The 27,062-nt window shown below is 43.5% G+C and overlaps 1 protein-coding gene, 1 long non-coding RNA gene and 1 other non-coding gene across 8 annotated transcripts in view; 1 reads left to right on the top strand and 2 right to left on the bottom strand.

The window, feature by feature from the left end:
• Window positions 1-2,527: 2,527 nt before the first annotated feature.
• TTL (tubulin tyrosine ligase) overlaps window positions 2,528-27,062 on the bottom strand; it is a 29,314-nt gene continuing 4,779 nt past the window's right edge. Inside the window, exons 3-7 of one of the 2 annotated variants that reach the window (XM_032469758.1) lie at window positions 23,120-23,352; window positions 15,647-15,782; window positions 14,244-14,513; window positions 11,439-11,582; window positions 2,528-6,035 (exon numbers count right to left, since the gene is read on the bottom strand). In XM_032469758.1, coding sequence (XP_032325649.1) covers window positions 5,921-6,035; window positions 11,439-11,582; window positions 14,244-14,513; window positions 15,647-15,782; window positions 23,120-23,352 — 898 coding nt within the window. In that variant the 3' untranslated portion in view covers window positions 2,528-5,920. The remainder of the gene's footprint in view (window positions 6,036-11,438; window positions 11,583-14,243; window positions 14,514-15,646; window positions 15,783-23,119; window positions 23,353-27,062) is intronic. The other variant, XM_032469759.1, reaches the window with a different exon arrangement.
• LOC116660385 lies at window positions 6,033-26,741 on the top strand. Of its 5 annotated transcripts, none has more exons than XR_004315879.1 (5): window positions 6,033-6,211; window positions 7,983-8,812; window positions 10,652-11,530; window positions 24,204-24,286; window positions 24,652-26,736. It is a non-coding gene; the product is annotated as an uncharacterized LOC116660385 (long non-coding RNA). The 5 variants fall into 5 exon arrangements; XR_004315880.1 differs by lacking the exons at window positions 24,204-24,286; window positions 24,652-26,736 and adding exons at window positions 11,737-11,865; window positions 15,610-15,745; XR_004315878.1 differs by having other exon boundaries at window positions 24,204-26,741.
• Window positions 14,011-14,082, bottom strand: TRNAA-UGC. Its single transcript has one exon. It is a non-coding gene; the product is annotated as a tRNA-Ala (tRNA).

Raw genomic sequence — 27,062 nt, 5'->3', positions numbered from 1 at the left:
CTAACTTCATCGTTTGCATGTGGGGATTCAGTTCTAGCACCCACTTGTTAAAAAGACTATTCTTTCCCTTACTGAATTGTTTTAGCACCTTGTCAAAAATCAACTGATCATAAATATGAGGGTTTATTTCTGGACTCTCAATTCTGTTGACTTAATCTATATGTCTACCCTTATGCCAAACCACAGTCTTGCTTAGTATAGCTTTGTAATAAATTTTGAAATCAGGAAGTGTTAAGTCCTCCAACTTTGTTCTTTTTTTTCTAGGTTGCTTTGGCTATTCCTGGTCGTTTGTTTTTCCATATGAATTTCAGGATTGGCTTGTCAATTTCTGCACAAAAAGGTGGCTGAGCTATTTGATAGGGATTATGTTCAATCTGTAGATCAATCTGGTCTATTTTCATCTTAACAATAATTGTCTTCGAACCCATGAACATGGAATGCCTTCCCATTTATTTGGCTGTTCTTTAATTTCTTTCAAATATGTTTTAGTTTTTCGTGTGCAAACGAACTTCTTTTGTTGAATTTATTCCTAAGTATGTAATCCTTTTTGATGTTGACATAGGAATTGTTTTCTTAATTTTCAAATTGCTCATTTATAGTGTATATAAATACAACTGTATTTTATATATTGATCTTATTTCTGGCACTCAAATGAACTCATTTATTAGATCTAATAGGTATTGTGGATTTCTTAGGATTTTCTATATGTAAGTTCTTGTTAAATGCAAAAACAGGGAGTTATATTTCTTCCTTTCCAATCTAGATGTCCCTCCTTTTTTCCTTCCTCTCTCCCTGTCTTCTTTTCTTCCTTCCTTTTGAACCCTTAACACAATGTTGAATAGAAGTGGCACCGATAGACATCTTTGTTTTGTGCTTGATTTTAGGGAGAAAGCTTTGTTTTTCTTCATTACTTATGATGTAAGCTGTGGGTCTTCCCAAAGATACCTTTTATCCAGTCGAGGAAGTTCCCATTTTATCCCCAGGTTTTTGAGTGTTTTTTTTCAATTCACTGAGGCTTTATGGTCTAGCATATTGTTTATTCCCAACAATGTTTCATATGCACTTGAGAAAAATGTGTATTTTGCTACTGCTGGGTTGAGTGTTCTATTAATATTTGTTAGACCTGGTTGGTTTATATTGATTTCTGCTTCCTTGTTGATCTTTTGACTAGTTGTCCTATCCATTCTTGAAAATGGGAGATTGAAAGCTCCAATTATTATTCATGAATTGTTTATTTCTCTCTTGAGTTCTGCCAGTTTTTGTTTCATGTACTTTGGGACTCCATTGCTAGGTGCATATGCTTGTAACTGTTATATGTCCTGATGGACTGACCCCTTTATCATTATAAAATGTCCTTCTTTGCCTGTATTAACAATGTGTTTCTTACGCTTATTTTGTCTAATATTAGTATGGCCACTCACACCTCTTTGAGTTAGTTTGCATGGTGCATTTTCCCCATCCTTCTTTTACTTTTACTTGTTTGTGTCTTTGAATATAAAGTGGGTCTCTTGTAGATAGCATAGAATTGGATCATGGTTGTTTTGGTTTTTTTATCCATTTTGCCAGTCCTGCCTTTTGACTGGAGAGCTTAATCCATTTACATTTAATGAAATTACTGATAAGGCAGGATTTATCTGTATATTGCTATTTGCTTTCTATGTGTCTTACACCACCCCCTCCTTTCCTTCATTACTGCCTTTTCTTTTATTAAATAGGTGTTTTCTAGTGTAACGTTTCAGGGTTTTTTTTAACTATATAGTTAGTTATTTTCTTAGTGGCTAATGTGTCTTGGTGTGGATCTCGTTGAGTCTATCCTACTTAAGAGTTCATTGAATGTCTTGGATGCACTTCAATGGTTATCACCAAAGTGGGAAAGTTTTGGACCACTACGTTTTCCCGTGTTTTCTTCCCCAACCTCTCACCTTTCTTTTAGGATTCCTATTACATATATTGGTGTATATATATATATATAGTATATATATATATATATATATATATATATATATATATGTTTCTAGAGCTCTGTTCATTTTTTCTTCATTCTTTTTTCTTTGTCCTCCTCAGACTAGATAATGTCAACTGACTTCAGATTCACTGATTCTGTCTTCTGCCAGCTCAGACCTGTTTGAACACTTCTACTAAATTTTTCATTTGCATTATCATACTTTTCAATGCCAAAATTTCTACTTTGTTCTATTTAAAAAACAATTTCTATTTCTTTAATGATACTGTCTCCGGTGACACATAATTCTCATCCTCTTTTACTCCTTTAAATATACATTTAAATAGCTGAATTAAGGTCTTTCTGTCACAATTGCAATGCCCAGGCTTCTTTAGGGATGGTTTCTATTGACTGTCTGTTCCCTCTTTGGACTATACTCTCTTTTTTTGCATGTCCCATATTTTGTGTTGAAAATTGGAAAATTTTAATAGTACAATGGGGTAGAAGCATGGATTCAAATAACTAGTGATATCCTAGAACAGTGAACACTCACAATAAGATGAAAGAACCAAAGGGGACAAAAACACTTGAAATATGATTCCTTTAATGCTCCAGGCATTTTAAACATTCATAAAACTGCCTTATTTCAGAAGTCATTTCCTCTTAGATACAGATTCTGTGTTCAGGATCAGAGACAGTTTTGTCTATGGCACCCACGTGCCAGGGCGACCCACTCTGGCACCTCATCTTTTCTAGCAGAGTTCCCACCGCCCACAGCAGGGCCCCTGTGGACGCAACCCTGCACAACCTCAGCTCTTAGTGATAGCACCCTCTGCGGCATTCCTGCTGCTTGCGGGGGGCTGTGGACCCCACCCTTTTGCAGCACAACCAGATGTTCCAAGTCTGGGACAATCATCCTGAGGCGCTAGGGAAACGGCGCATCAGCTGGCAGGTCTCCCAGCACCCGCTCCACCCCATCAGACAGACCCCGAGGCACACCCACATCCTGGGGAAGTGGAGGTTATTATTCCCACGGGAGTGCAGTGGGAGGGAAGGGGCTTTCCTCTCAATAATTAATTAATAACCTTAACATGTCTTTAGCAGATTTATAAATCCACATCTGTTTACACTCATTGACAAGGCTTCACAAACTGTTTAAGTAGATGAAAGCATGTCTGAGTCTCCGAAGGCTGTGACAAGGAGCAAAGCGAACCTGCTGGGACGGCATCGCTGTATCACGATCATGTAGGTCAGCATCCGGCTGTTCTCAACGAAATGCCTGCCCTTCTGAATGGAAGTTTTTAACAAGCTCTAAACTTTATCTGATTCTTCCAAGGCAATAATGTGTCTGGCCTTCCTTCTCAAGCAGTGCTTCAAGACATCTCAGGGCATACTGATGCCTGAGGTTCTGACTTAATTGGTTGGGAGTGAGGAGGTGTGGTCATAGACATTTAAAAAAAAATCTTCCAAAGTGATTCCAGCATATGGTCAGTGTGGAGAACCTTGGTGCTAGAGGTTCTCCAGTCTTCCTAATCTCACGTGTCCTCACTAAATTCCCATGAGGTAGTCCCTGGGTCAGGCAACAAGCTCATCCATGAGATAAGAAACTAAGGCACAGAGAGGTTCATGGGCTTCTCTGATGCTGTGCAGCCAATGACAGAGTCAAGATCAGAATCAACGTCTCCAAAGGATAACGCCTCCTCCCTCAGCAACTGGCAACAATGGACAGACTACACGTGTGGATCCTGACTGGGGAGCAAGGCCTGACCACCTGTGCCAAGGATATCATGGAAGGACATGCAACAGTTCTGAGCCAACCACCCAACCTGATCAGAAATAAATGCATAAAATAGACACATGATAAAGCCTATTTTTCTTTTTAAAGCCTTCCTCCCCTCATGTATCTGCTATCAGTTCGGGTTTCTTAGAAAATCCATCAAGATCCACAGATTTCCTAACATCTGAATTCTTAGCTCTGTCACTGTAAAAGCTGGAAAACTCTTGAATGTCCCTAGAATTTAGGTCTAAAAGATCACTACAAATCTACGTTCGTAATGACAGCACTGCAAAAACCTCCATGCTGTCCCCGCCATGTAGGCTTCCCAAGGCCCCAGGACCCTACAGTTTCTAAATGGGTGTCCACCTCACAACTGGCTCAGAAGCCCCCCCACATTCACCCATCAGCTGCGCTGGGTCTCCAGGCCTCCTCATCACTGACTGTTTCATTTTGCTCTGGATGCAAACTCCCTGATCTGTATTCTGGATTTTAGCACGTGCTGCATTTCAGCACGTTTATTTTGTAATTCCAAACTCCCAGGTGGGCCAAGCCAGTCAGGCCTTCCGTTTTACATCCTAAACCCACCTCTGCATCTATTAAATCACTTCTATCATGATTCCTCTTTTTACCATAAGCTCCCACATCTCACCATGTTTGAGGTGTTGCTCTTCCTTCTCTTTGTAAGTCTCCCCTGACTGCAGAACCATTCTGCCTAGTAGAGACAAACCATAGAGCACACATAAATGCCCCAGGGAGGACCCCGCTGCGTTCGAGGGAGGAGGGGGCCTTCTCAGGAGGTGTGCTGTGATCCCCAGCACATTGTTCACTCAGCTCACACTGGACACAAGACGGCATCTGGGTCTTCCTATTGCTAGCGATGTGGCCTCCTGCCAAGTCTGCAGGATATTCATCAATCCTGTAAGTAGCAGCTACACCAACAGAGCACGTTAACATCTGCTGTCTTACAAGATGCCTCGTGCTGCTCTGAAACCACATCTCTCCTGTATTTAAGAGACCCTCCCATTCTGGCGACACACACACATTCAGAGCCTCTCCCTGACTCGGAGAGGCACAAGCAGACAGAGAATCTTCCGTGGAACAAAACCTGCCAGTCCAGCTCCTGCAGAAGGTGCTTGGAGAGCAAGGAGAACAGAACGGGGAAGAGCCCCCTGGGTCTGGGGAGTGGAATTCTACCTTCTCCTGACCCCTAGAGGATTTTTTTAAAACCAAAGTTAAAATTAAAAAGGAAAAAAAAAAAAAACTGAATAAAAGGGAACTCAGCAAAAGGGCATATAGAATTCTGGTTAAAACAAAGAGAACTGAGAATCATCATATTTCAAAGACCCATCACACCCAGCTATTAAGTAAAGCAAGACTTTTTTTTTTTTTTTTTTTTTTTTTTTTGGTCTCTCATGCTTATTAGATGCTTACAGGTTTGTGCAAACTTGCTGCTTGGTTTCTAAACATGCAGAGTGCGGACCTAGAGCAGCAGCGTTTGCTGTTTGGAGCCCGGCCCGCGCCAACACTGCTAGGCGACGGGCCTAACGCCACCGGGGCCGCCAGGGCCACCGTCCCGGGCCCGGGATGACAAACCCCCCCCCTGACCGCGAGGCGGCGCCGCGCAGCCCGGAACCCAGCACTGCTGGTGCCACTTGTCCGGACTCCCGAGGGCCGGAGGCGGGGGCCGAGCGAGGCACATGGCAGCCACCTCCCAAGTGCTCCCACGTCCCGCCCCCGCCCCAGCGCGGAGGCCGCAGCCGGGCCCGGAGCTAAGGCACTAACGCGGCGGGGGGGCGGGCGGGCGGGGGTGGACACCGACCAGGTCCCAGGGCGGCAACCCCGGCGGGGAGAGGCGCTGCCCACAGCGCCGCCTTAGGGGAAAAATCAGACTTTTCAAAGGATGAGGACGTAAGATAAGCAAATCCCTGTTTTTCCCCCCTTAGAAGAACATTTTGCTCTCTGCTCAGAGTAACCTACTGCAGTTTTTGAATCTCAGTAGCAGTGCAGAGAGGTCCACCCGGGGACCTCCGGGCAGCCACTTCCGGGCAAGATGCCTTTCCTTCTCCTGCGCTCTCCCCCATCACGTCTCTGCAGCTCTTCCTCCTGTTTGCCTTGATAACGAGCAAATCGGACACGTCTCCTTCCCCCGGAGCAGGGCCCCGTCGCGCGTCTCCCGAGGCAGCTCTGGGCACCTCCCTGGGTCACAGCTTGACGAAGGCGGCCGGCTGGGTCTGCGGCTGATCCACGTCCGGGGGCGGGAAGACGCTGGCGATGGCAAGGTCCACGATGCCCTGGCACAGCTCTGCGTAAAGCTTCCTGAAATCGGTTCAGAGAGACCGTGTTGAGGATGCTCATCCAAGTGCAAGCGAAAAAATCAAAGCTTTTTCCACCAGGATCTGCCTAGGAAACTCCACCGCACATTTACCAGACTGCTGTCCACTGTCGGTACAAACACGGAAGGGGGCACTACGTGAAGATAAAGCCTCCACTCAGTAAGTACTTCTAGAAGGTCTTGCAGGTGAACAGACAACTCCTGCTCTGACCTGAACTTCAGGGAAGACAGGCAATTTCAATAGAGAATAGGGGCCTGCCTTTAGGGGGTACACACAGAGGGGCAGGCTCTCCCCAGGGAAATCTCCCAGGCAGTGCGGTTGAGGGGACTTTAGGAAAGATTCCCCAGAGTGACAGCTCTGCTGAGACCTGGAGAATGAAGTCGGATAGAGAATGGATGACAGGGTAGAAAACAGGATAAAGGACGGGGAGACAGACATAAAGAAGGAGGGTGAGATGAGATGGGGGAGAAAGGCAGGGAGGGAGAAGGAGGGAGAGTGGGGATGAGGGGGAGGGAGGGAGCAGCCCCACCGCGAAGAGAGAACTTGGGGCATGTCGGGGAACTGGATCATCGCGGTGAGAGGCTGGAGACAAGGCAGGGCCTGATGCCTCGTGCAGGGGTCTGGACTTCAGCCAGAGGCAACGGGACCACCAAAGCAGAAAAGTGAGGCAGGAACCCCTCTATCCAGTCTCTTCAGGGTAGCAGTGAGGGCCTCCATCTCCCCACCCACTCATTCCGTACAGGGCTTCTGCCCATTTCACAGGGCAACTCTCACAGGACTGGCTCTAACATAGGGGAAAACCAGACCACTGTGGTCCAGAGAGAAAACCCACATCTGAGATGATGCTCTGGGCCAGATGTGCACACTCAACTCACTCGAGACCCATCTGGAAGGGCAGGAGCCCAGGCCAGCCCAACCTAGAGGAACAGAGGTGAAGAGTCTTCAGTGCCCTGATTTCTATAGGATGCTATACCCCAATCTCCACCAAACAGGAAATCTTCACAAAAGAATTCCCATCCCCCCGATGCAATGGCAGATCTCTGCCATCATCCTCCCCAGCACAGACACCTTTTCTCCAACCCCGTTTCCTATTATGGGCCTTGAGGCTGGAGCTTCTACGTTCCAAGCCCTCGTAAGCCCTCTGGGAAGAAAGCTCATGCAAAGCCATGCGTCTGTGATCTGCTGTGGGAACTCCTAGCTGCCAGCTAGCCTTCATCTCTCCTGCTAGCCACTGCTCCTTCCTCTCTCCCCCTCCCCAGTTCCCCAGCCCCTGCCCTCTGTCTACACGAATCAAGTCCCATTTTCAACAGTCCAGTGTGTCCACGCTACTCAGCTTCTCATTCTGAAGGGATAGTGAGGCCTGCAAGGTAGCTGTTAAACTTGGCACTTGGCAAGTCACCATGAGCCACAGTTGGTGAAACACACTGTGTTTGGTGTTTCATGATGCTTGTCCTTAACCACCTGGGAAGGCATTTCCCAAAGAGAATTCTGGGGTTGGGTGGAGGGGAGGAGAGGACACAGCGTCCACTTGGCTGAGTCAATTCAATCCTCGGATTGCTGGTGTAGGATGTGCACCATATGCAGGCAAAGTGTGTCTGTGAACACCCTGCTCATTTCCATACAAGATGAGTCGGCCATATTTTCACATAAGCAAAACAATGGAAACTCTGGTTCACAAGACTTTTCTTTGACCACATCATCATGTCACCACCTCTGTCTACCCTCTTCCCCATCTACCCTTAAGAAGCAGGCAGAAAGGTATTTGAAAGTTTACTTCCTTCAGCACAAGAACGAGACCCACCTGCCTCCTGGTGTGGCCTGGGTCCCTTGGGGCTTTCAAAGCCACCTCACTGTGAGCTCCCATCCCAAGAGTCCTCCCCACTCAAAATCACGAACCAAAACCTAGACTCTTGTTTCTTTTCTATTACAGCGATTTTAACACAGCATGACAGTATAATTAATTGGACAGTGTCTGTCTCCCTCATCCAGTGGACTCCTTGACGACACTCATTTTCACATGTCCCCTGAAAACCCCGCTGCTCCTCCAGATCGTGCTGCCCTCATGCGGACTCTGAGCAAAGGGAATCCAACAGACAGTGAGTGGCTGTGTGGGAGCTGGCGAGATGGAGCCCAAAGAAGTTGGTGAACATTGATGCAGGGGTTTATCACTGGAGGCCTCTGTCGGGCTCCAGCATCATGACCTGACCCTGCAAAGCACCTTAGTGATCAGGTGAGTTCCCACCAGGCGCATGGGCACTACTGACAGAGAAAAAAGTCCAAGTTGTTACTCAGCACTCTGACTAAACTAAGTAGTTGCTGCTTCTCCACCCTCCCGTGCCTGGGGATCCTTCAATCCTTACATGGAATAAAAGAGGCAGATTCACCTTTTCCAATTCAGAGACTGGAGGTCTACCCTGGAGCCAAAGCCCTTAGGGCCAACGGTAAATAAAGGGTCCAATCTCTCTTGGAAGTGTTCCGGGCTATCTGGAGACTGGCCTGGGATAATCTATGCTTGGAATCAAAGAGCTATCCTGCAGAAAATTGCTTAGTGAACATCTGATAGGCTTCAGGAATAAACAGAAACAGAATCACTTCCCCCTCCACAAGACAGTGAAATTATTTTATTCCTTTCTTACATTGTATACTTGGAGGCCTGACTGCATTTTATATTCTGGTCCCTCCACCGCCGTGGAGATGTAGTGGCATCCCCGTCTTTAAACACTTGAAGCTGCCACTTAAACACTCTCAGAGCTCTTTAGAGTAAGTAGACCGAACCTCCCTGCTTCCTGAAACCCCCATCTTGGCTGATAAATCCGATGCATCGAAGCACCAATGTCACTAGGGAGCATCAGGAAGATAGAACGATGTCTCTACTGAAATAAAACCCAGCAGTTACTGAGTCAGGAGAGAAAAAGTGTTAACCAGGAACACACACTCTGTCCCTCCAATTAATATTTACAGGGTAGGATGTGCCCAGCACTGTGTTCAGTGCTGGGACTCCAAGGAGGAAAAAAAAAAAACAAACAAGGCTACCGCCCTCGCGGTGCATACATCCTGGGAAGAAAATAAAAATGAGTTGATTTGATGGCAGTTAGCGTAATGAAGTGAACGACCAAGGCTCTGGCTGGAGAAAATCAAGCATGAGGTTGTTCAGGGAAGGCTGCCTGGAGATGCCATTCTGACAGAGCAGCAGCCAGCCATGATGAGCCTGGGCCAGGGGCGGGTACAAGGCCCCACGGCAGGTAAGAGTCATCAGGGGAATGGTGCTTGGGATGAGGCTGGAGATAGGGCCGAGGCAGCAGCCTTGCAGGTGGAGGGGAGCCTGGCTTTTATCCCAGGTGCAACGGGGAGGCTAGAAAACAACATGGTTTCCACTGACCGCTCTGGCTGCTCTGGGGAGAACGGACTTTCCTGGGACAAGAGCAGAGGGCGAGATCCCAGTGAGGAGGCTCTCTGCAAAAGCAGAGATGTTCTTCTGCGGAAGAGGAAGGGAGTCGGGAGTGGAGGACTGAAGAGGCTGGTGGCAGAACCCACGCAGCCCCAAAGGACAGAACCAAAGGGTAATGGAAAGGGGGAGGCAGGATCTCTGTCAGGCTTCTGGCTTAGGACCTGGAAAGAGAGGACCTGGACATTCACTGTGATGGGCAACTCTGGGGTGGAGTGCCTGTCAGACATCCATAGACATCCTTGCAGGACGCTGGGAAGACAGGTGCAGATACTGGCCTGGAACTGTGGGCTGCAATGCAACTGGGTGATTTTAAAGTCATAGTGTGCAATATGGTCTCAGCTGGGGACCTTGAAAGAACAGTTTCTGCGGGGTGGGTGGGATGGAAGTCAGCCTGGAATGGACCAGAGCGTGACTGGGAATTGAGGAAGAGGAGACCACTTGTGCAGGTGTGGCTCTCCGGAAGTGTGGCTGGGAAGGGAGCAGGGAGGGAGTGCTCACCAGAGCAGGATGTGGCTTTTTTAATAATTGGGAAAATCTGCTGGGTACCACCTGCTGATAGGAACTGTGCAGCAAAGAGGGAGAAAGTAGGTGAGGAAGGCAAGAGGACAGGGGAAGGGAGGGGAGGGAGGGGAGGGAGGGGACTGGGTCCAGAGAGCAGGGGACAAACCTTTGGTAGGAAGGACAGGAGAAGACGGGCACCTCCTGTAGATGTGGTCAGGGAGGATGTGAAACATCCCACTCTCCTCCATCCCTGGCCTGCTTAACTCACCTTCCTCCTTCAGATCTGTTTCAAGCACCACCTCCCAAGGGGACGTTTGGCTCAATTATATCACCTTCTGACAACTTTTACTCTATGAAAGTGCTTGTCCCAGCTTCCAATCTACATTTGTTTTATCATTTGTCCACTAATGGCAGGGCCTGTGTCTCTTTGCTCACGACTGTGATCTGGAGCTCAGTCCGGGGGTTAGGGTTAGGGGTACCGAACAGGTACTCGTTAGCTATAGACACTGACAAAGGAGGTGGAATCTGGTGGAATCCACTGATGAAGGATGCTCATGGCTGTGACCTGCCATGTCACAGCCCTGGAGCAAGAGGCAAAGGCTTGGCTCCCAAGGAGAGAACAATTCATGTGTTAACACTGCCCCCTGCAGGTGTGGGCCTTTCTCCTACCCAGTTGGAAGATCACCTCAATTTCTCCAAGATGTGGACGTGGGGAGCCATGAAAGGGTCTTAACGCCGATGAATGTGGATCTTGAGAAGAACCAACAGTCTTTGAGGATTAAGTCGCAGTGACTCCTTTCCATGTAAGGCCTTCCACAGTGTGGACCAAACTCGCCTTTCCAATTCCATCTCTCCTTACTCCACAGAACACCACACTGCAGCCTGCAGGCAGGTTCTGGCCACCTGTGCATCCCCTACAAAGCCTGGCACAGAGCAAGGTCCCAATGGACATGGAGGTCCCCTCCCCCTTGGCTCACGTGATGCTCTCCTCTTACACCCCAGCTTCAGCTCCACCATGTCTGTATCTTCTCACACCACCTCCTGCCCAGGGAGCTCCTGAGCTTCTTGGCCCTCACTGTCTCCCCCACCGACAGGACCCTGCTGATTCCTTCCCTTGTCTCACGAGAGGGTCTCCCTGATATTGTTAGGTTTGTTTGAAATTCTCACGACATCGACCAGCCATCTGAGCACAAACTAAATGTGTAATACATACAGGTAGGAAGTGGGAGAGTAAATGACTCAGCAGCGCCCCCTGTTGGCCAGGGTCCTCCCAAAGTGCTCCCGTTGGCAGGCTGCTGGTACATCCTGATGGCACTCAGAGCCTAGGCTTGGACACCTGGCGGGCAGGAGCTCACCACCTTGCCAAGACAGGCTATTCCAACTGTGGAACTGACTGACCCCCCCACCCTGTGAAAACACAGTGGCGTTCAGGCTTACTGAGCACAAGCAGGGGCGCCGTTGACTTCAATGAGCCAGACCTTCAGCTCCTCATCCACCATGAAGTCGAAGCCGAAGAGCTGGAAGCTCTGGTAAGGGAGGTGCTTGGTGCTGATGGCAGGCTCCACGCTCAGGAGGCAGCTCCTGCGGGGCAGAGGGGGAGAGCTCGCTGAGAACGGGGTGGGCCAGGGAGAAGGCCCATGGAGATGCGCTTGGATGATTTTACATCATTTACATCAAATGTGCCGATGAAAAATTAGCTTCACTTAATTCTCTCTTTTAAACGTATTACCAACAGATTACTCAAAACAATGCTACTTACTTGTTAGAAAATTCTGCAATCACTCTTGTTCCTACAAGTAGAGGCTGCTTTCCCAGCACAACGCTGAGTCACCACGATCCCTGTGAATGTGGATTCCTCCAACAGGTGGGCTATGCCACATTTCCATGTATTTTTGCCATATTAAAAAAAAAAATGGACCACCACTTGAGTGATGAGCAGAATTTGCAAAAAAAAAAAAAGAATTTGCAAAAAATCCCCTTCACTTCTTTCACTAGCTCCAGTTTTAATGTCAAATTGTTGCTTTTAATTAAAAGCTTTATATGTTGAAATGAGATACTGAAATATAGAATAGAATTATTCTTAGGATTGACTACTGTTGGCAAAAACTGGAGGACTTTGGTGACACAGTAAAGGTGATAGCTGTCCTTCACCACAGCTGTATATTTAGAAGGAAACAGGTATGTCCTTATAAGTAAGTCCTGGCTCATGACTTTAAAGAACTGAGGCTGCGTTCCAACTGTGAACTTGGAGCCAAGGTCTTGCTCTCCCAACCTCCCTCCACCAGTCCCCCACCTCAAGCGTCAGTTTCCCTCTTTTTCCCCAAAGAGGAAACATTTTCTACAGATGTGTTTAAACCTTTAAAAATAATTTTAGGCAGTCAGCCACTTAAGAACCAATTAGAATAAAAGTTTCTTTTCCCTGTTCATCTTTAACCTGCAAGCCACAGATCACAGTTTTTTCTATAGCTCATCTCTTTTCTACGAGAGAACACCCTTTTAATTAAAATGTCCCTTAAAATATTATAATTAAGAAAAAATTTTAATTTTAATAGATGCTCATGATAAAAAAGAAAAAAACCCCACCAATATTGAAGAATCAAAAGTGAAAGAAACATCACCCTCCAAAAACAGAAAGGAAAACTTGAGCGCCAAAAGCAAAACGAAGTATTTTTTTATCTGCTGAGAACTCAAGTTAATAATTTACTTTAAGGAATTTTTTATTTTTATCATCAGAAACGTTCTATAGTACATCTTTTTTTTTTTTTCCAGCTGGAGTGGGAAGTTTGGGGAAAGCTAGCAGGGGGAAAAATAGAACAAGAGAGCAGTGAGGTGCATTTACAGTACCCAAGAAGCAACGTCCCCTGAACTGCTCAGAACAGCGAGGAGGACGGGGGTGCGGCAAACATCAAAAAAATCTTTTGCCTAAAATAGGAATTCTTTCTTCTGCACACTCGGCTTATCTGGGGTCAGAATTCCAACCACACGTTATTCCCTGAAGAAATGGAATGCTGAGTGAGCCATGGCATATTCCCCCTAGACTCTGTGTAAGAATACATTAAGGAAAAAGATTCAGTCCTCATGACAGGGTGGTGACGACAGAGCAAACAGACCACGGAGCAGAACAGAGATCCCAGGAACAGAATCTCACACCAACAGCCCCTTGATTTATAACAAAGGCACAGCAAAACGCAGTGGGGAAAGGACAGCCTTATGTACAAGTGACCCCAGGTCAATGGGATATCCTTGTGGAGATCCATAACACTTGACAGACAGCAATTCAGATAGATTACAGGTCTCAAATACGACATAAAATTCAGAGGTCCATCAGCTACAGAAGGGATAAGGCGTGGGATATTCACACAATGGAATATGACATAGAAATAAAAAAGGATTAACTACAATGGGCAACAATATGCAGGAATCCCACAGACACAATATTAAAAAAAGGTGAGTACAAAACAAACAAAAAATAATACAATTCCATATACATAAAGTTTAAGAAGAAGCAAAATGAATCTATGGCGATAGAAGTCAGAAGAACAGTTGTCCTCGGCAGGGAGTCTATATTTCAGGGAGTTCAGGGGAGTCTCCTGGGGTGCTGTGCGTGTTTTATACCCTGATTTGTGTTATGATTAGGTGAACATATGCATAACTAGAAACTCACTATGCTAGACATTCAAGATCTGTGAACTTTACTGTATGCACGTGATACCTCAATTTAAAAAATCTTTACTGGATTTAGTAAACTGTCATAAATGAATAATAACATTATAAAATTATCTCCAGGCATGTTAAGACCACGAGAAAAACCAGACAATAGAAACAGGCCTGTAAGTCAGGAGTTGGCAACATTTTTCTACAAATGGCCAGATAGTAATTATTTTAGGTTTTGCAGGCTACACAGAGTCTCTGTTGCAAACCATTTTACAATAGTTAAAAAATACAAAAACTGTTTTTTAAATTAATTTATTTATTTTGGGGGGAAGTTAGTTAAGTTTATTTATTTTAATGGAGGTACTGGGGATTGAACTCAGGACCTCGTGCATGCAAGGCGCACACTCTACCCCTGAGCTATAGCTCCCCCAACTCAGATTCTACAGATCTTAAAAGGATATTAAAGGGATATAGGAAATAATTTTTGTCCTTAAATTAGACAACTTAAACAAAACGTTTCCTTGAAAGGCACAAACTCCCAACGCTCCTGCAAGACACCTACAACCAAAGGAGATACAATTAATTTACCTTATTATATGTTTGATTTGTAGTAAGATACTGCTTTCCAGGGTAATGTTCAAAGCACTGGTCAGGTACCGATTAAACTCCTCGAAGAACATTTCATTCCCTTCTTCATACTTTCCGTAGTTCTTTGAGTACTCCTTCTGAATGCAGTGATTGGTCAAGTGGCAGGTTTTGTCCTGGAAGTTATCCGTGTGGTACGGCTCTGAAGCAGTCCGAAGCACACCCTCTCTGTAGAGGTAGATATTATACTGATGATCCACCAAGACCCAGCTTCTGCAAGTCAATCAAAATACCAGTTTATTCGGGTTACCCCAAGTTTCTCCGTATTATATATATCATTCCCCACCCTGTGATTTTTCTGGGAGGAAACAGAGCAAGGAGGTAGGTTCAGAAATTAGACAAGGCAAGCGATGACAAGACAGTGGATTATCCCTGTAAGGGGGCAAACAAAACATTTCACCATAAATGACAAGGAAGACTTTGAACATTCAAAAGACACACCATTTTGAAGAGATGAGTGGTTTGGCTTTTATGGTTAATCTATGAAACCCCCAGTTGCCGTGTTTGCTCTTTTAGTAATCTTAAGACTGTTTCTGTTGAAGCTGATCTGACAGGACTGGTGCTCGAGAGCAGCAGGTCAATATGAAGGCGTCAAGGTGACAAAAAGTCCTCACTGGGGAGGTGACAGCAAGGCCAAGAGCAAGGTAGGGCCGGGGCTGCTCAGCTTTTGAAAGCGCCACAAAACCTTTTTCTCCTTGCCAGGTCCTTCGCTCAGAAGGTTAAACTCCAAAACCCTGAGGTGTGTTCATGAAACCCTTAAAATGTGGGACACACATCATAAAATGATGACACAGTCTTCGCAGGGTCACACGATCTGCTGTGTCTGGGTCATGTGTTCTGTCTATCCCTCTGCTTCTTTCATAAGCAAGCCCCACACAGAGATACCCTTCTCTCAGGATCCGCAAGTCATCTTCATTACAGAGAATATTTAAAAAAAAAAAAAGAAAAGAAAATGCATCATCTTAGTAACCTTTTCTAGAAAGACAAGAGAAACGGTGAAAGAAAAACAGAAAATTAGGTACAGAAGCTCAGTTTCATCTAGCTGCACTCAACTCGGGCAACACTTTAAAAAAAGTATTTATTTATTTATTGTTGTATTATTTAATTATTTTTTTATTTTGGGGAGGAGGTAATTAGGTTTATTTTTAGAGGGGGTACTGGGGGTTGAACCCAGGACCTCGTCCATGCTCAGCATGTGCTCTACCACTTGAGCTATCCCCTCCCCCACTGGTAACGTCTTAAACATGGTCAAATACTTCCTCACGCTCCAGGTCAGCCCCCTCATCACACACCACTGCTTTGTTTCCAGATTAGTGAAACAAAAACTCCGGGCACGAGTGCATTACCGAATGTCAAACTTGCGATGACCTGGCTCCAGAAGCAGAGGGTGCTCAAGGTATTTCTGGATCACGTGCACCTGGCCCTGGTTGTCTATGAAGTCCAGCAGCTCTGCAGCGTCCGAGGAGATGAGGATGCCTTCACCTACCAGGGCAAAATCAAAACGGAATCAGTCCAGCTCATCCTAAGGGGAAAAGCTCTCTGCAAAGCCAGAAAGGGAACGCTGACAGCAGGTAGACACGGACAGAAGGCTGTCCCTGGCCTGCTCACTTTTCTTTCTGCGTCCCTTCCTTCCTCCAGTGGCTTACACAAGAGCACCAGGGTTATCCAACCCTCTCTCCATGTAGGGCTGTAAACACTGTCATGGCAGGTTCCAAGCAGGAAATTTCATGTTTATGGATATTCAGAGTGTCTGAGCACCCTAAATCCATGCTGCTTTACTATTGGTCACTGGCTCCCACTGTAAAGGCTGTATGCTGCTTATGACCAATTAACCCCACTTGTAACACTGTGTCTTACAGAAATACCAGGTAGGTTAGGGCATAAAGACAAATGGACAAGATCATTCCTGCAGCACTGTAATAGTAAAAGGCTGGACAGATTCAAAGCATCCATCAACATTAGATAAATGATACAACACTGGGGGGGAGGGTATAGCTCAAGTGGTAGAGCACATGCTTAGCATCCACAAGGTCCTGGGTTCAATCCCCAGCACTTCCTCTAAAAATAAATAGGTAAACCTAATTACCTCCCCCCTAAAAAATGAAAAAAAAAATTAAATGATACAGTATCTTTTTAAACAGTTTTGAGATCTATTTTACATACTATAAAATGTATCCTTTTAAAATTGCGAAGTTCAATGGATTTTAGTGTATTTAGTAAGAGTTTTCCAACCATCCCTACAATCTAATTTTAGAACATTTTCATCATCTCCCCCCCTAAACCTCATACCCATCAGGCAGTCACTCCCCACTCCTTCCTCATCCCAGCCCCTGAGGACCACTAACCTACTTCCTGTCCCTGCAGGTTTGCCTTTTCTAGATGTTTCATATAAACAGAAGCAGACAGTATGGGGCGCCTTCTTGTCTGGTTCTTTCATTTAGCACAGCGTCTTTTAGCTTCATGTTGCAGCACGTATCAGTACTTCACTCCTCCTTCCCAGGACTGAATAATGCTCCATTGTGTGGCTATATCACATTTGTTCTATCAGTCAACTGATGGACATTTGGGTTGTCTGGCTCTTATGAATAATGCTAATTTGCAATGAAATTTTTGTGTGGACCTATGTTTTCAATTTTCTTGGAAATATACCTTAGAGTGGAATAGTTGGGTCACACGGTAACTGTTTAACTCTTTAAAGAATGACCAAACTGTTTTCCCAAATGGCTACACCATTTTACATCCCCACAAGCAATGTACAAGAGTCCCAATTTCTTCACATCCTTGCCCACACACGTTATATTCTGTCTTCTTGACTATAGCCAAGCTGGTGGGTGTGAGTGAGGTAGTGTATTATCATGGTTTTGGCTTGCATTTCTCTAATGACTAGTAGTGTTGAGCACGTTTTCATGTGCTTATTGGCTATTTGTCCTTTTTCTTGTTTTGGGAAATATCTATTTAGATTCTTTGCTCATTTCTTCACTGGTTATTTGTCTTTATTACTGAGTTATAAGTGTTATACAATCTGAATACAGGTACCTTATAGACATACGATTTGTAAATATCTTCTCTAATTCTGAACTGTTCCGTTATTGCACAGAACCCTCATGTTGCCCTTTCAAAGCCACAAGAACCTCCCTCCACATCACCCCTCCCCAAGCCCTGGTAGCCGCTAATCCATTTTCCATTTCTGTAATTTTTGTCATTTCAAAAATGTTATATAAGTAGAATTACACAGTGTGTGCTCCTTGAAAGTTGTTTTCTTCACTGATAATTCCCTGGAAATTCATCCAAGTTGTTGCATTTATTAATGGCTCATTCTCTTTTACTGCTGTGTAGTATCTCATGGGATCAATTCACCCTAGCTTGTGTCATCATTGAGCTGTTGCAGGACATTTGAGTTGTTCCCAGTTTGGGCCATTACAAATAGAGCATCTACGAACAACCGCGTACTGGTTTGTGTGTGAACGGAAGTTTTTGTTTCTCTGGGGCAAATGAATGTGTAATTTTGGGGGTGAATGATTATCACAGGTTTAACTGTATAAGAACTTGTCAAACTGTTTCCCAGAGTGGCTGCACCAATTTCAATTCCCATCAGCACTGAAAGACTGATCCAGTTTCTCCTGACCCTTGCCAGCGTTTGCTGTTGTTACCATTTCTTATTTTAGCCATCTTAACAGGAGTGCAATGACAGCCCACTGTGGTTTTAATTTGCATTTCCCGAATGGTTAATGACATTGAAAATCTTTTCATTTGCTTATTTTTCATCTGTAGAGCCTTTTCAATGCTTTCATGTCTTCTGCCCATTCTCTAATTCGATTGCCCCCCTTTCGCCTCTTTCTTAAACTGGTGAACTTTGAACGTTATTATATATTCTACATACGAGTCCTTTTTCAGACACACAGCTTGAAAATATTTTCTCCCAGTCCACAGCTTATCTTTCCATCCCCTTGGCTAGGTCTTTCACAGAACGAAAGTTTTCATTATGATGAGGTTCAACTGATCAGTTTTTACTACTGTGGATCATACTTTCGGTGTCAAGTTTAAGAACTCTCTGCCTAGCATTATCTATTTTTTTTCCCGAAAAACTAAAAATTTACATTTTATATTTAAGCCCATGATCCATTTTGAGTTAGTTTTTGTATAAGGTGTGAGGTTTAGGTTGAAGTTCTTTTTTTTTTTAGTTTATGGATATCCATCTGCTCCAGCATCATGTGTAGATAGCCTAGCCTTCCTCTACTGAACTGCTTCTGCATCAATGTCAAAAATCAGGTGGTTATATGTGTGTGGGTCTCTCTGTCCTGCCGATTCACATTTCTGTTCCCTCCACCAACACCACAGTGTACTGATTACTGAAACTTTATAGTACACTTTGGGATTAGGGACAGTGATTTTTTTCCCCCTTTACTCTTCTTTTTCAATATTATTTAAGCTATTCTAGGGCCTGTGCCTTTCCATATGAATTTCAGAAGAAGCTGTATGTCTACAGAAAAACTTGCTCAAGTCTTGATAGCAGTCACCTCAAAACTATAGACCAATCTGGGGTGAATGGATATCTTCACTATGTTGAGTCTTGCAATCCATGAACATGGTATGTCTGTCCATTTATTTAGGTCCTCTTTGACTTCCTTCACAGTTGCTCTGTCATTTTCAGCATATACACCCTGTACATGTTTTGGTAAGTTTACGTCTAAGCATCTCATTTTCTTTGGGGTGGCTTTGATTAGTATCGTATTTAAAATTTTGGTTTTCACATGTTCATTGTTAGTATGAATTGAAAAAGAATGTGAGAAGAGTTTGATTGAACCTGTCTTTGCCTGTACATAAAGGAAAGTAATATGAAAAAGTAAAAATAATTCTGTTAGGAAATAAGACTATGGTTAACTTTTCCATTTCCCTCTAATGTCATGTGTTGTCAAGGATAATATTTTTTTTAATTATAAAAATGTATGTATCTCCTTACTTTCCTCCCATTATTTTCTCATCTACCAACCAGCATTAAGAGATATTATTTTCAGTAAGAAATAGCTTACATAAGGAAATTGCATGAAGAAAATAAGGCTGGAGCATACAGGAAGGAATGTGACCAGACTGTGGAGAGCAAGGCATCAACAGGTGACAGAGACAGAAATGCAATTGATTTTTGTGTGTTGATCTCATATCCTACAATGTTGCTGGACTCAATTTTTATTTCTATGATCTCCTACCTATGCTTTAGATTCATAGCATATCTCTACTTGGGTCTCATGCTTAATTCAGTACAAATTAGTTCATTAATTTAATGATTCATCTTTCCTAAAAGCCAACCCCTTTTACAACTACCCCATTTCTGTCACATTTGGTTAGCCTTTTAAACAAGAAACAGCAAACCAATTTGGAAAAGTCCCCTTCCTCTCCTTTTGTAATGAACGTTATTCAATTCCATTTCATCTCTCTTAGGAACCACACTCAGATTTCCCGGTTCCTCTTTATTTCCATCTGCCAACTCTTCAGTACAGACCTCAGTGTCTCCTCCTGCACAGCACCTTGCATACTACTTCTAGAATAATCATCCTAGAATAAACATCATTTTCCTACTAATGCCCTGAAACTTCCCCATAGTCTTATTTCCTAACATAATTATTTTCATTTTTTTCATAGTACTTTCCTTTATGGGCAATGGAATACTACTCAGGCAAAGACAGGTTCAATCACAGTGAACTCATCTCATGTTCTTTCACTTCATGTTGCCAAGATTTTTCACTGTTTCAATACTTACTTCACATTTATGTTACCGACCAAAGAAATATCCCATTGTGTGGATATAAAAAATTACACGTGTTTACTGATTGCTGGACAACAGGGATGTTTCTAAATAAAATTTTGCTATTACAGATAACATAGTGGCAAATGTCTTTGCTGTAGGTCACCCTTGTTTCTTTTAAAATATTTCCCTGGAGTAAGTTTTCAGGAATGAGATGAGTGGGTCAAAATATATGAACTCTTTACGACTCATGCTCTGTGTCACCCTGCTGCTTCTTCAAAGGAATGTGTACCACTAAGAGGGAGCAGCTCACAAGCTTTCAGCAACAATTATCACTAAAGGGTTTTGTTTTCTTATTTTGTAGACGTAAAATGATACATAAACCCCACATTTATTTTGCAAGTTTTGGACACTAGTGTAGCATGTTTCCATGTGATTGTTAGCTGTATTTCTCGTATCATTTGTTATATTCTCACTAACTAAACCTGGAGGGTATTTGTTTATATCCTCACTAAATTATGTAGGAAGCTTGGGGTTCATCAAGGAGCTTCAAGGTCACAGTCACTGTGGTTTTTTTGTTCTCTGTTCCCATCTCAACTTTTAGTTTATCTGGAAACAGATACACCTTCTTTCAGACTAGATTGTGGGTCCATGAAGGCAAGAGAATCGTGTCTGTCTCATTTATCTCTGTTGTCTCCAAACGTTCATTACTTTTCTTATTCACTCATTCCTTCATTCACTCACTCACTACATACACTGAACCTCTGCTGCATGCCAGGTGTCGTCCTGGCCCCAGAGAGACAGATGTCACACGGTCTGATTGGGCTTTAACAGGTTCTCTGTCTACTGTATTCTGTGTAGACTCTGGAGAACGGCCAAGGACAGGAAGACAGGGAGCAATGCTCCTGGTGAGAGGCGAACGTGACTCAGATCTAAGACGGGAGGTGGAGGTGGTGAACAGCAGCTTAATACTGCACACAGTATAGTACAGCTAAGCCAACTATACCCAGCATGTAGCAGGTACTAAATATTTGTTTAACAAGAATAATAGTCATTTACTCAGCCTATTAGTTTTTATTTATTGGAGGGGGTGGAGATTAGGTTTATTTACTTATTTATTTTTTAAGTGGAGGCACTGGGGATTGAGCTCAAGACCTCATGCATGCTAAGCGTACCCTCTGCCACTGAGCTGTACCCTCTCCCCCAGCCTATTGGCTTTATTTCGTAATTCCCAAAGAAAACAAATCCACACCACTTATATCCTCAACTCCTAAAGCAAAACGTCTTCTTTGTTTGGCATTTTAATTTCTCTTTACCTCTCTCCACTGCTGAGCATCACTCTGTCTTGTGTTGGTGAGGGTCCAGGGACCACCCAGGTGGGATCACTGCTATGACTTGGCAGGTCCTTCTCAAGTCCATGACACAAGATGTCCTTACAATGGCCACCCTGACTCCAGCCCCAATCCACAGGAAGAATGTGGAATACTGTGGAGGACTATTTCCTCTTTCAATGCCTCCATTTACTATTAGCACAAAGCGAGGGGACAGTCCTTAAGAAGAGGTCACAAAAAGGGAGAGCAGTAGGTAAGGTACCTAGCTTGTGGCAAAAGCCCAACTCTGTCACTTCCAGGAGATTCCAGGTGATGCCCTCCTGTCTCATGGTTGGTGGAAAAGAAGGTGAGGCCCACTGGACCAATGGCCAGATGGCCTTCCAAGGCAATAAAAGAAGAAGTAAGTTCAAAATGGAATGGTTTTTAAAAAGAGCACCTAGAGGGTTGGGTATAGCTCAGTGGTAGAGTGCATGCCTAGCATGCATGAGGTCCTGGGTTCAATCTCCAGTACCTCCCTTAAATAAACAAACAAACAAATAAACCTAATTACCACCCCCCCCCCAAATAAACAAAAGAGCATCTGATGGTAGTTATAGACAGAAACTGTGTTATGTGTTCATTACACTGGGAACAGCCTAGACTTTAAGCCTGAGTTAATATTACATACCTTATGCCTTCTACGCATTCATTCAACACGCATTTATTAAGTGCCCATGGGGAGGGTACAGAGATGAACAAGACAGAAAGTCTGTGTTTATACAGAGCTTGCAGGATTACGGGGGAGAAGAACAGATGAACAAACATGTAGCAGAGGGCTGGGAAGAGGTTCATGTAAGCAGAGAAAATTAAGCAGGGTAAAGGACAGAAAGCAAAGGGCACAGGGGCTATTTTAGATCAGAAAAGCCTCCCTGACAAGGCAACATCTGAGCTGAGAAACAGAAAACAGTCCACGAAAGTGCATTCCATGGACAGAGACAGATTTAGAGCATCTGAGGGATGCTAGGACGGCGCTGTGGCCCCAGTGCAGTGAGCAAAGCCAAAAATAGGGGATGAGATCAGAGCTACGGACAAATGTCAAGTGGTCTAGACTTCCTTCGGGACTCCGGAGTTTACTCTGACTGCCTTGGGAAGCCAGCTGCTAAGTCTCAAGCAGGGAGTAACAGGATCACATGTGTGCTTCTGAAACCTCACCCCGCCCGAGAGCAGAACTGCCAGGAGCAGGCGCTGCGATGGCACAGATTTGAGAGAACAGGGGCTTTGATTTCGAGATCCGTGGAAATGGCAAGAAAAAGTCTGCTTAGGCTATACTGTGAAAGTGGAGTCAGCAAGACTTGCTGATGCACTCGGCATAGATGGTCAAGGGAAGAGCAGCCACGGATGACTTGCAGGGCTGGGGCGTCACAGCCCAGGTGAAGGGCGGGACCGCGCACTAGGTGGGAAGGTGGGAAGCCGAGCAGGCTGGGTGGGCAGAGTTGGGAAGGAAATGAATTCTAGCTCAGACACGTTAAGTGTAAAATGCCTGTCGTTGGATCTGGAGCTCAAAACAAAAGACTTCAGCTGCAGATACACAGTTCTAAGTCTTCAGAACGTAGATACACAAAACTATGTGACTAGATATGGTCTCCGCCCTCGAGGATTCAGATGAGAGTAGTCACGCATGGAAAGGCATCATTCAAATCTAACACGCGACAGAACAAAGCACAGCGGGAACCTCCAGGAAGGGAGAAGGGGCAGCAGTGCCACCTCACCTTTGGCACCGGCAGATGACTTTGCGATCCAAACGTTGCCCTCTCCATCTTCTTTCTTTCTGTTATAAGAAGCCAAGAAATACTCTCTTTCGTCTGTTCTTGAGCTATGGATCGGGGGGTGGATTCCATTCTGAGCTGGAGCAACTGGGGTCTTGAGATTTGTTGGATAAATCACATAGGACTCAGGGAACCACGTGCAGGACTCGGCCAGTTCTGGGCTTGTCTTGATGAGCCTGGAAGATGACAGAGGGTCAGTCTCTGTTCTGTACGCTCTGTCACTGTATTCGGAAAGGACGGTGCTTTTCCCCAGGGCTCTCCGAGGAGGCAGGGTGTGGCCTGGGGCAGGAGCTGGTCTCTCTGCTCTTGGCCTCCCTGGGCCGACCTCCACTACACCACTGGGCAGCGCACAGCTGTCCCGTGTGACCTTACACTCACGCTCCCGTCAGTTAATTCAAAAGGGGCTTAATACCCAGAACTACAGCTCCTTTAAAAATGCATCTCTAAGGGAACTTAACTTGAAGTCATCCTGAGCCAACATCTTTTCAACAAATATGCTGTAGCGGAGCTAGACCCACATTAAAAAAATGCAGTGGAGAACTGGGAAAATTATTCAGATGACTAGCAAAAGTACTATCTCGGCCCAACGCTGGAGACAAGAGGCTAATACTTAGGAATCTGAGTTCTCTAACGACTTATTTTAGTTCTTCATTTCTTGCTTTTAGCTCAGCCTGGCTTCAGCGACAGAATAAGGAAGAATCTTTCTAACGGGACAGGGGATTCCAGTGCTCATCACTAAACACACTTCCTGTCCACATACCCCCCCCCCACCAAATAACATTACACAACAGAAAATAAAGTCAGGCCCTGGGCAGGCACTTAATAAACACACAGGCTTATCAGGGGCTTCCCACCGCATCTCCTGGGGAATCAGACCCCTAGGGGAGGCCAACAGCATCACATTTCAAAGATGACGCACTGGGTCACAGAGAAGAACATTTCCCAAGATCACAAACATAGGAAGAAACAGGAAGGATGCAAGCCCTGAACTCCAAGTCCTAACACCAACCTTACCCTTGCTCCCCAGGAATCAGAGGAGGGAGGAACCCACCCGGAGACATCCAAGGCCTTCCCTGAGCTACGCACCCTCTTCTGTCTAGAACAGAACAGGTAAAGCCTGGGTTATGACTCGCCTGCAAAACCCAGCCTATGAGTGAATGGCAGAAATAAAGAAAAGAAATTATAAATTGAGATTTTTTTTAAAGTTATTTTAAAGTTAAAGGTGATAGAATTTAACTTAAGGAACTCAGAGAGACAAAAAATAAATACGTTTCTAACTCACTGAGTGTTCAGCTCTATTTGCATCGTCCACTATGGTGGCCACCAGCCACATGGAGCTTTCAAGTACTTCCGAGCACTTGAAAAGTGGCCAGTGAGACTCAGGAACTGAATTTTAAATTTTGTTTAATTTTAATTTAAAAGCTGAAGCACCGTAAAACACATTTCTATCAAGCACAATGTTACTGTTTCTGCAGGATGACCTTCCACTGTGACCACTGCATGACCTAAGACATTGTTGGAGGGTGGCGTGGGCGTCAGGCGTGCGTGCTGCTTCTACTATTGTCCACAATCACATCACTGTTCTACTCAGGGACAACAGAGTGATTCAGTTCACGTGAACTTCTTTCCAGGCACTGATGAGACATTATAATGTGTTTATTCTGTAGACAGCACAAGTTACAGTGGTAGCTAGGTAAGTCATAATTGGTACACGAAGTGTAATCATTTTTCTAGTTGAAAAATAAATATGGGCAAATTTTTAAATGTCAAAGGCATACTATACTGTTGATGTGGGACTGAGTGGCGATGCAGCAGGTAAAAATATGGCCAGATAGTGAAGAAAAAATAAACACCAGAAGAAGGTACGTCACAAATTTCACAATAAATTGTGATTACAGATGAAGGAAAAATGAAGTTTGTTGTATAAAGGAGACATTTTCAGGAAATACATAATGAATTTGATGAGCTTTTTCCTCTCAACAGTCCAAAAAGCAGCAATGAAATAAGTGGCTGAAATCAGAATTAAATACTCAACAAAAAAACTTTAAACACATGTTTGATAGGATTTGAGCTTGTAATGTTGGTCAGCTTTAAAATGACTTGGATTCTTACACCAAAAAGAAAACCATTTTAGATGGAAATGTGGTAAAATAAATTACTTTGAGGAAAAGACTAAACAAGATACTTTATAAAAAGTGAACAATCTTTTAGGTAAGCCACCTATAACAGCCCATAGAGTAGCATTTCTAACCATCTTAAAAACTGATTAAAAATTTGAACATTTTAAAGTATTTTTCTTCAGCTATAGATGAGTTGTGTGATTTAAGAGATGTTGTCCAATTAATACTTTATATGTTATGCCTCAAAAGATTTCCAAATATATGAAAAAATGTTGTCAAATTGCAGCCTCAAAACTAAACTCCTGGTGAAGATATTTTTTAATCTTTCACATCTATCAAAGAGGAATTTCACCTACATGTGAAAAGTCAGTTTTTATCATGGCAGGCAGTACTTCAGCTAGGTTGGGTTAAAATCTGGACTTATTGGGATTTGAATAGACTGATGTCTGCTTTATTGCTTTACTCTACTGTTTGATACATACTGAAAAGCATCTGCACTCAGCACAGATATAGCTGTTAAAATAGTTCACTGTATACTTGCAAATGCTACAATGACTCTCCAGGACGAAACCGATGGAAGAAACGCAAGAGGATGAATTGAATGATACTGTTCTTTGCCAACACTCAATGATTGAGAGATGGAAGTTTTACAAGATTTCCTGTACTGTTAGCTATAATTCATATTTTCTTGAAATAAGAGAAATGCTTGCCAAATCATTCTTTTCATTCAATTATCCATTATTTTGCTCAATAATCAAAGATGAAAAATGGCAGCATGATTTATGTTTTGTTTTGTTTTGTTTTGTTTACCAAATCCACACTGCATATGAACAAGCTACATTTAAAGTTCCAAGGGTAAAGATCTTATTTATGACCCAGCCAGACAGGTATGAAAATTTATGTTCTAACTTCATAAAACAAGTCAATAATAATGAATTTATATACTTTTATAACATGTCTCAATACGCAGAAGATTCTCATTGTAACAGACGGCATTGTGCAAACTGACTATAAAAACTAAAGAAAAATTTCAAGAACACTGTTGATACTGATACATTGAGAGTTTTTTTTTCCAATTTATTCAACACTTCCTTCGAATTCAATATTAGTGATAATGAGTTGATACATGAGTTGGTGAATTTAGTCAACTTGAACATTATTTTGAAAAAAGATACACTTTTGCTTCAAAGTCAAATCAATTCTAATAAAATGAATCTGTTTTGTCAATGTATGTGTGAGTATTAAAGGAAAATTATTTTTCGGTATTTAATTCAGTTACTGAAAAACTTGACTTGGGTATGTAACTCTACTTTTCAACCAGATTTTTATGAAATTTAAATACAGATCCAGCGTTTCCAATGAAAATGTAGTGTCTGAGTTAAGATACGTTATAAAAATGTTAGACACTATATATAAAAATAGATATTAAAAAGTTTCTTCTGTACAGCACAGGGAACTACATTATTCAATGTCTTGTAATAACCTTTAATGAAAGAGAATATGAAAACAAATACATGTCTGTATATGCATGACTGGGACATTGTGCTGTACATCAGAAACTGACACATTGTAATTGGCTGTACTTCAAATAAATACATACATAAACAATAAAAATGCAGTTTGAATTAAAAAAAAAAAGATGGGCTATAAGAGTAAAATACACACCAGATTTTGAAGACTCGGAATGAAAAAAGAAGAATCTCTCTCATTAGCTGTTTTTTATATTAATTCCATGTCAAAATGACATCTTAGATTTATCTGGGTAA

The sequence above is a fragment of the Camelus ferus genome, chromosome 28, assembly GCF_009834535.1.
Source record: "Camelus ferus isolate YT-003-E chromosome 28, BCGSAC_Cfer_1.0, whole genome shotgun sequence".
In the NCBI taxonomy this organism is placed as follows: domain Eukaryota; kingdom Metazoa; phylum Chordata; class Mammalia; order Artiodactyla; family Camelidae; genus Camelus; species Camelus ferus.
The sequence above is the reverse complement of the archived record's forward strand: the minus strand, read 5'-3'. Positions and strand labels throughout refer to the sequence as shown.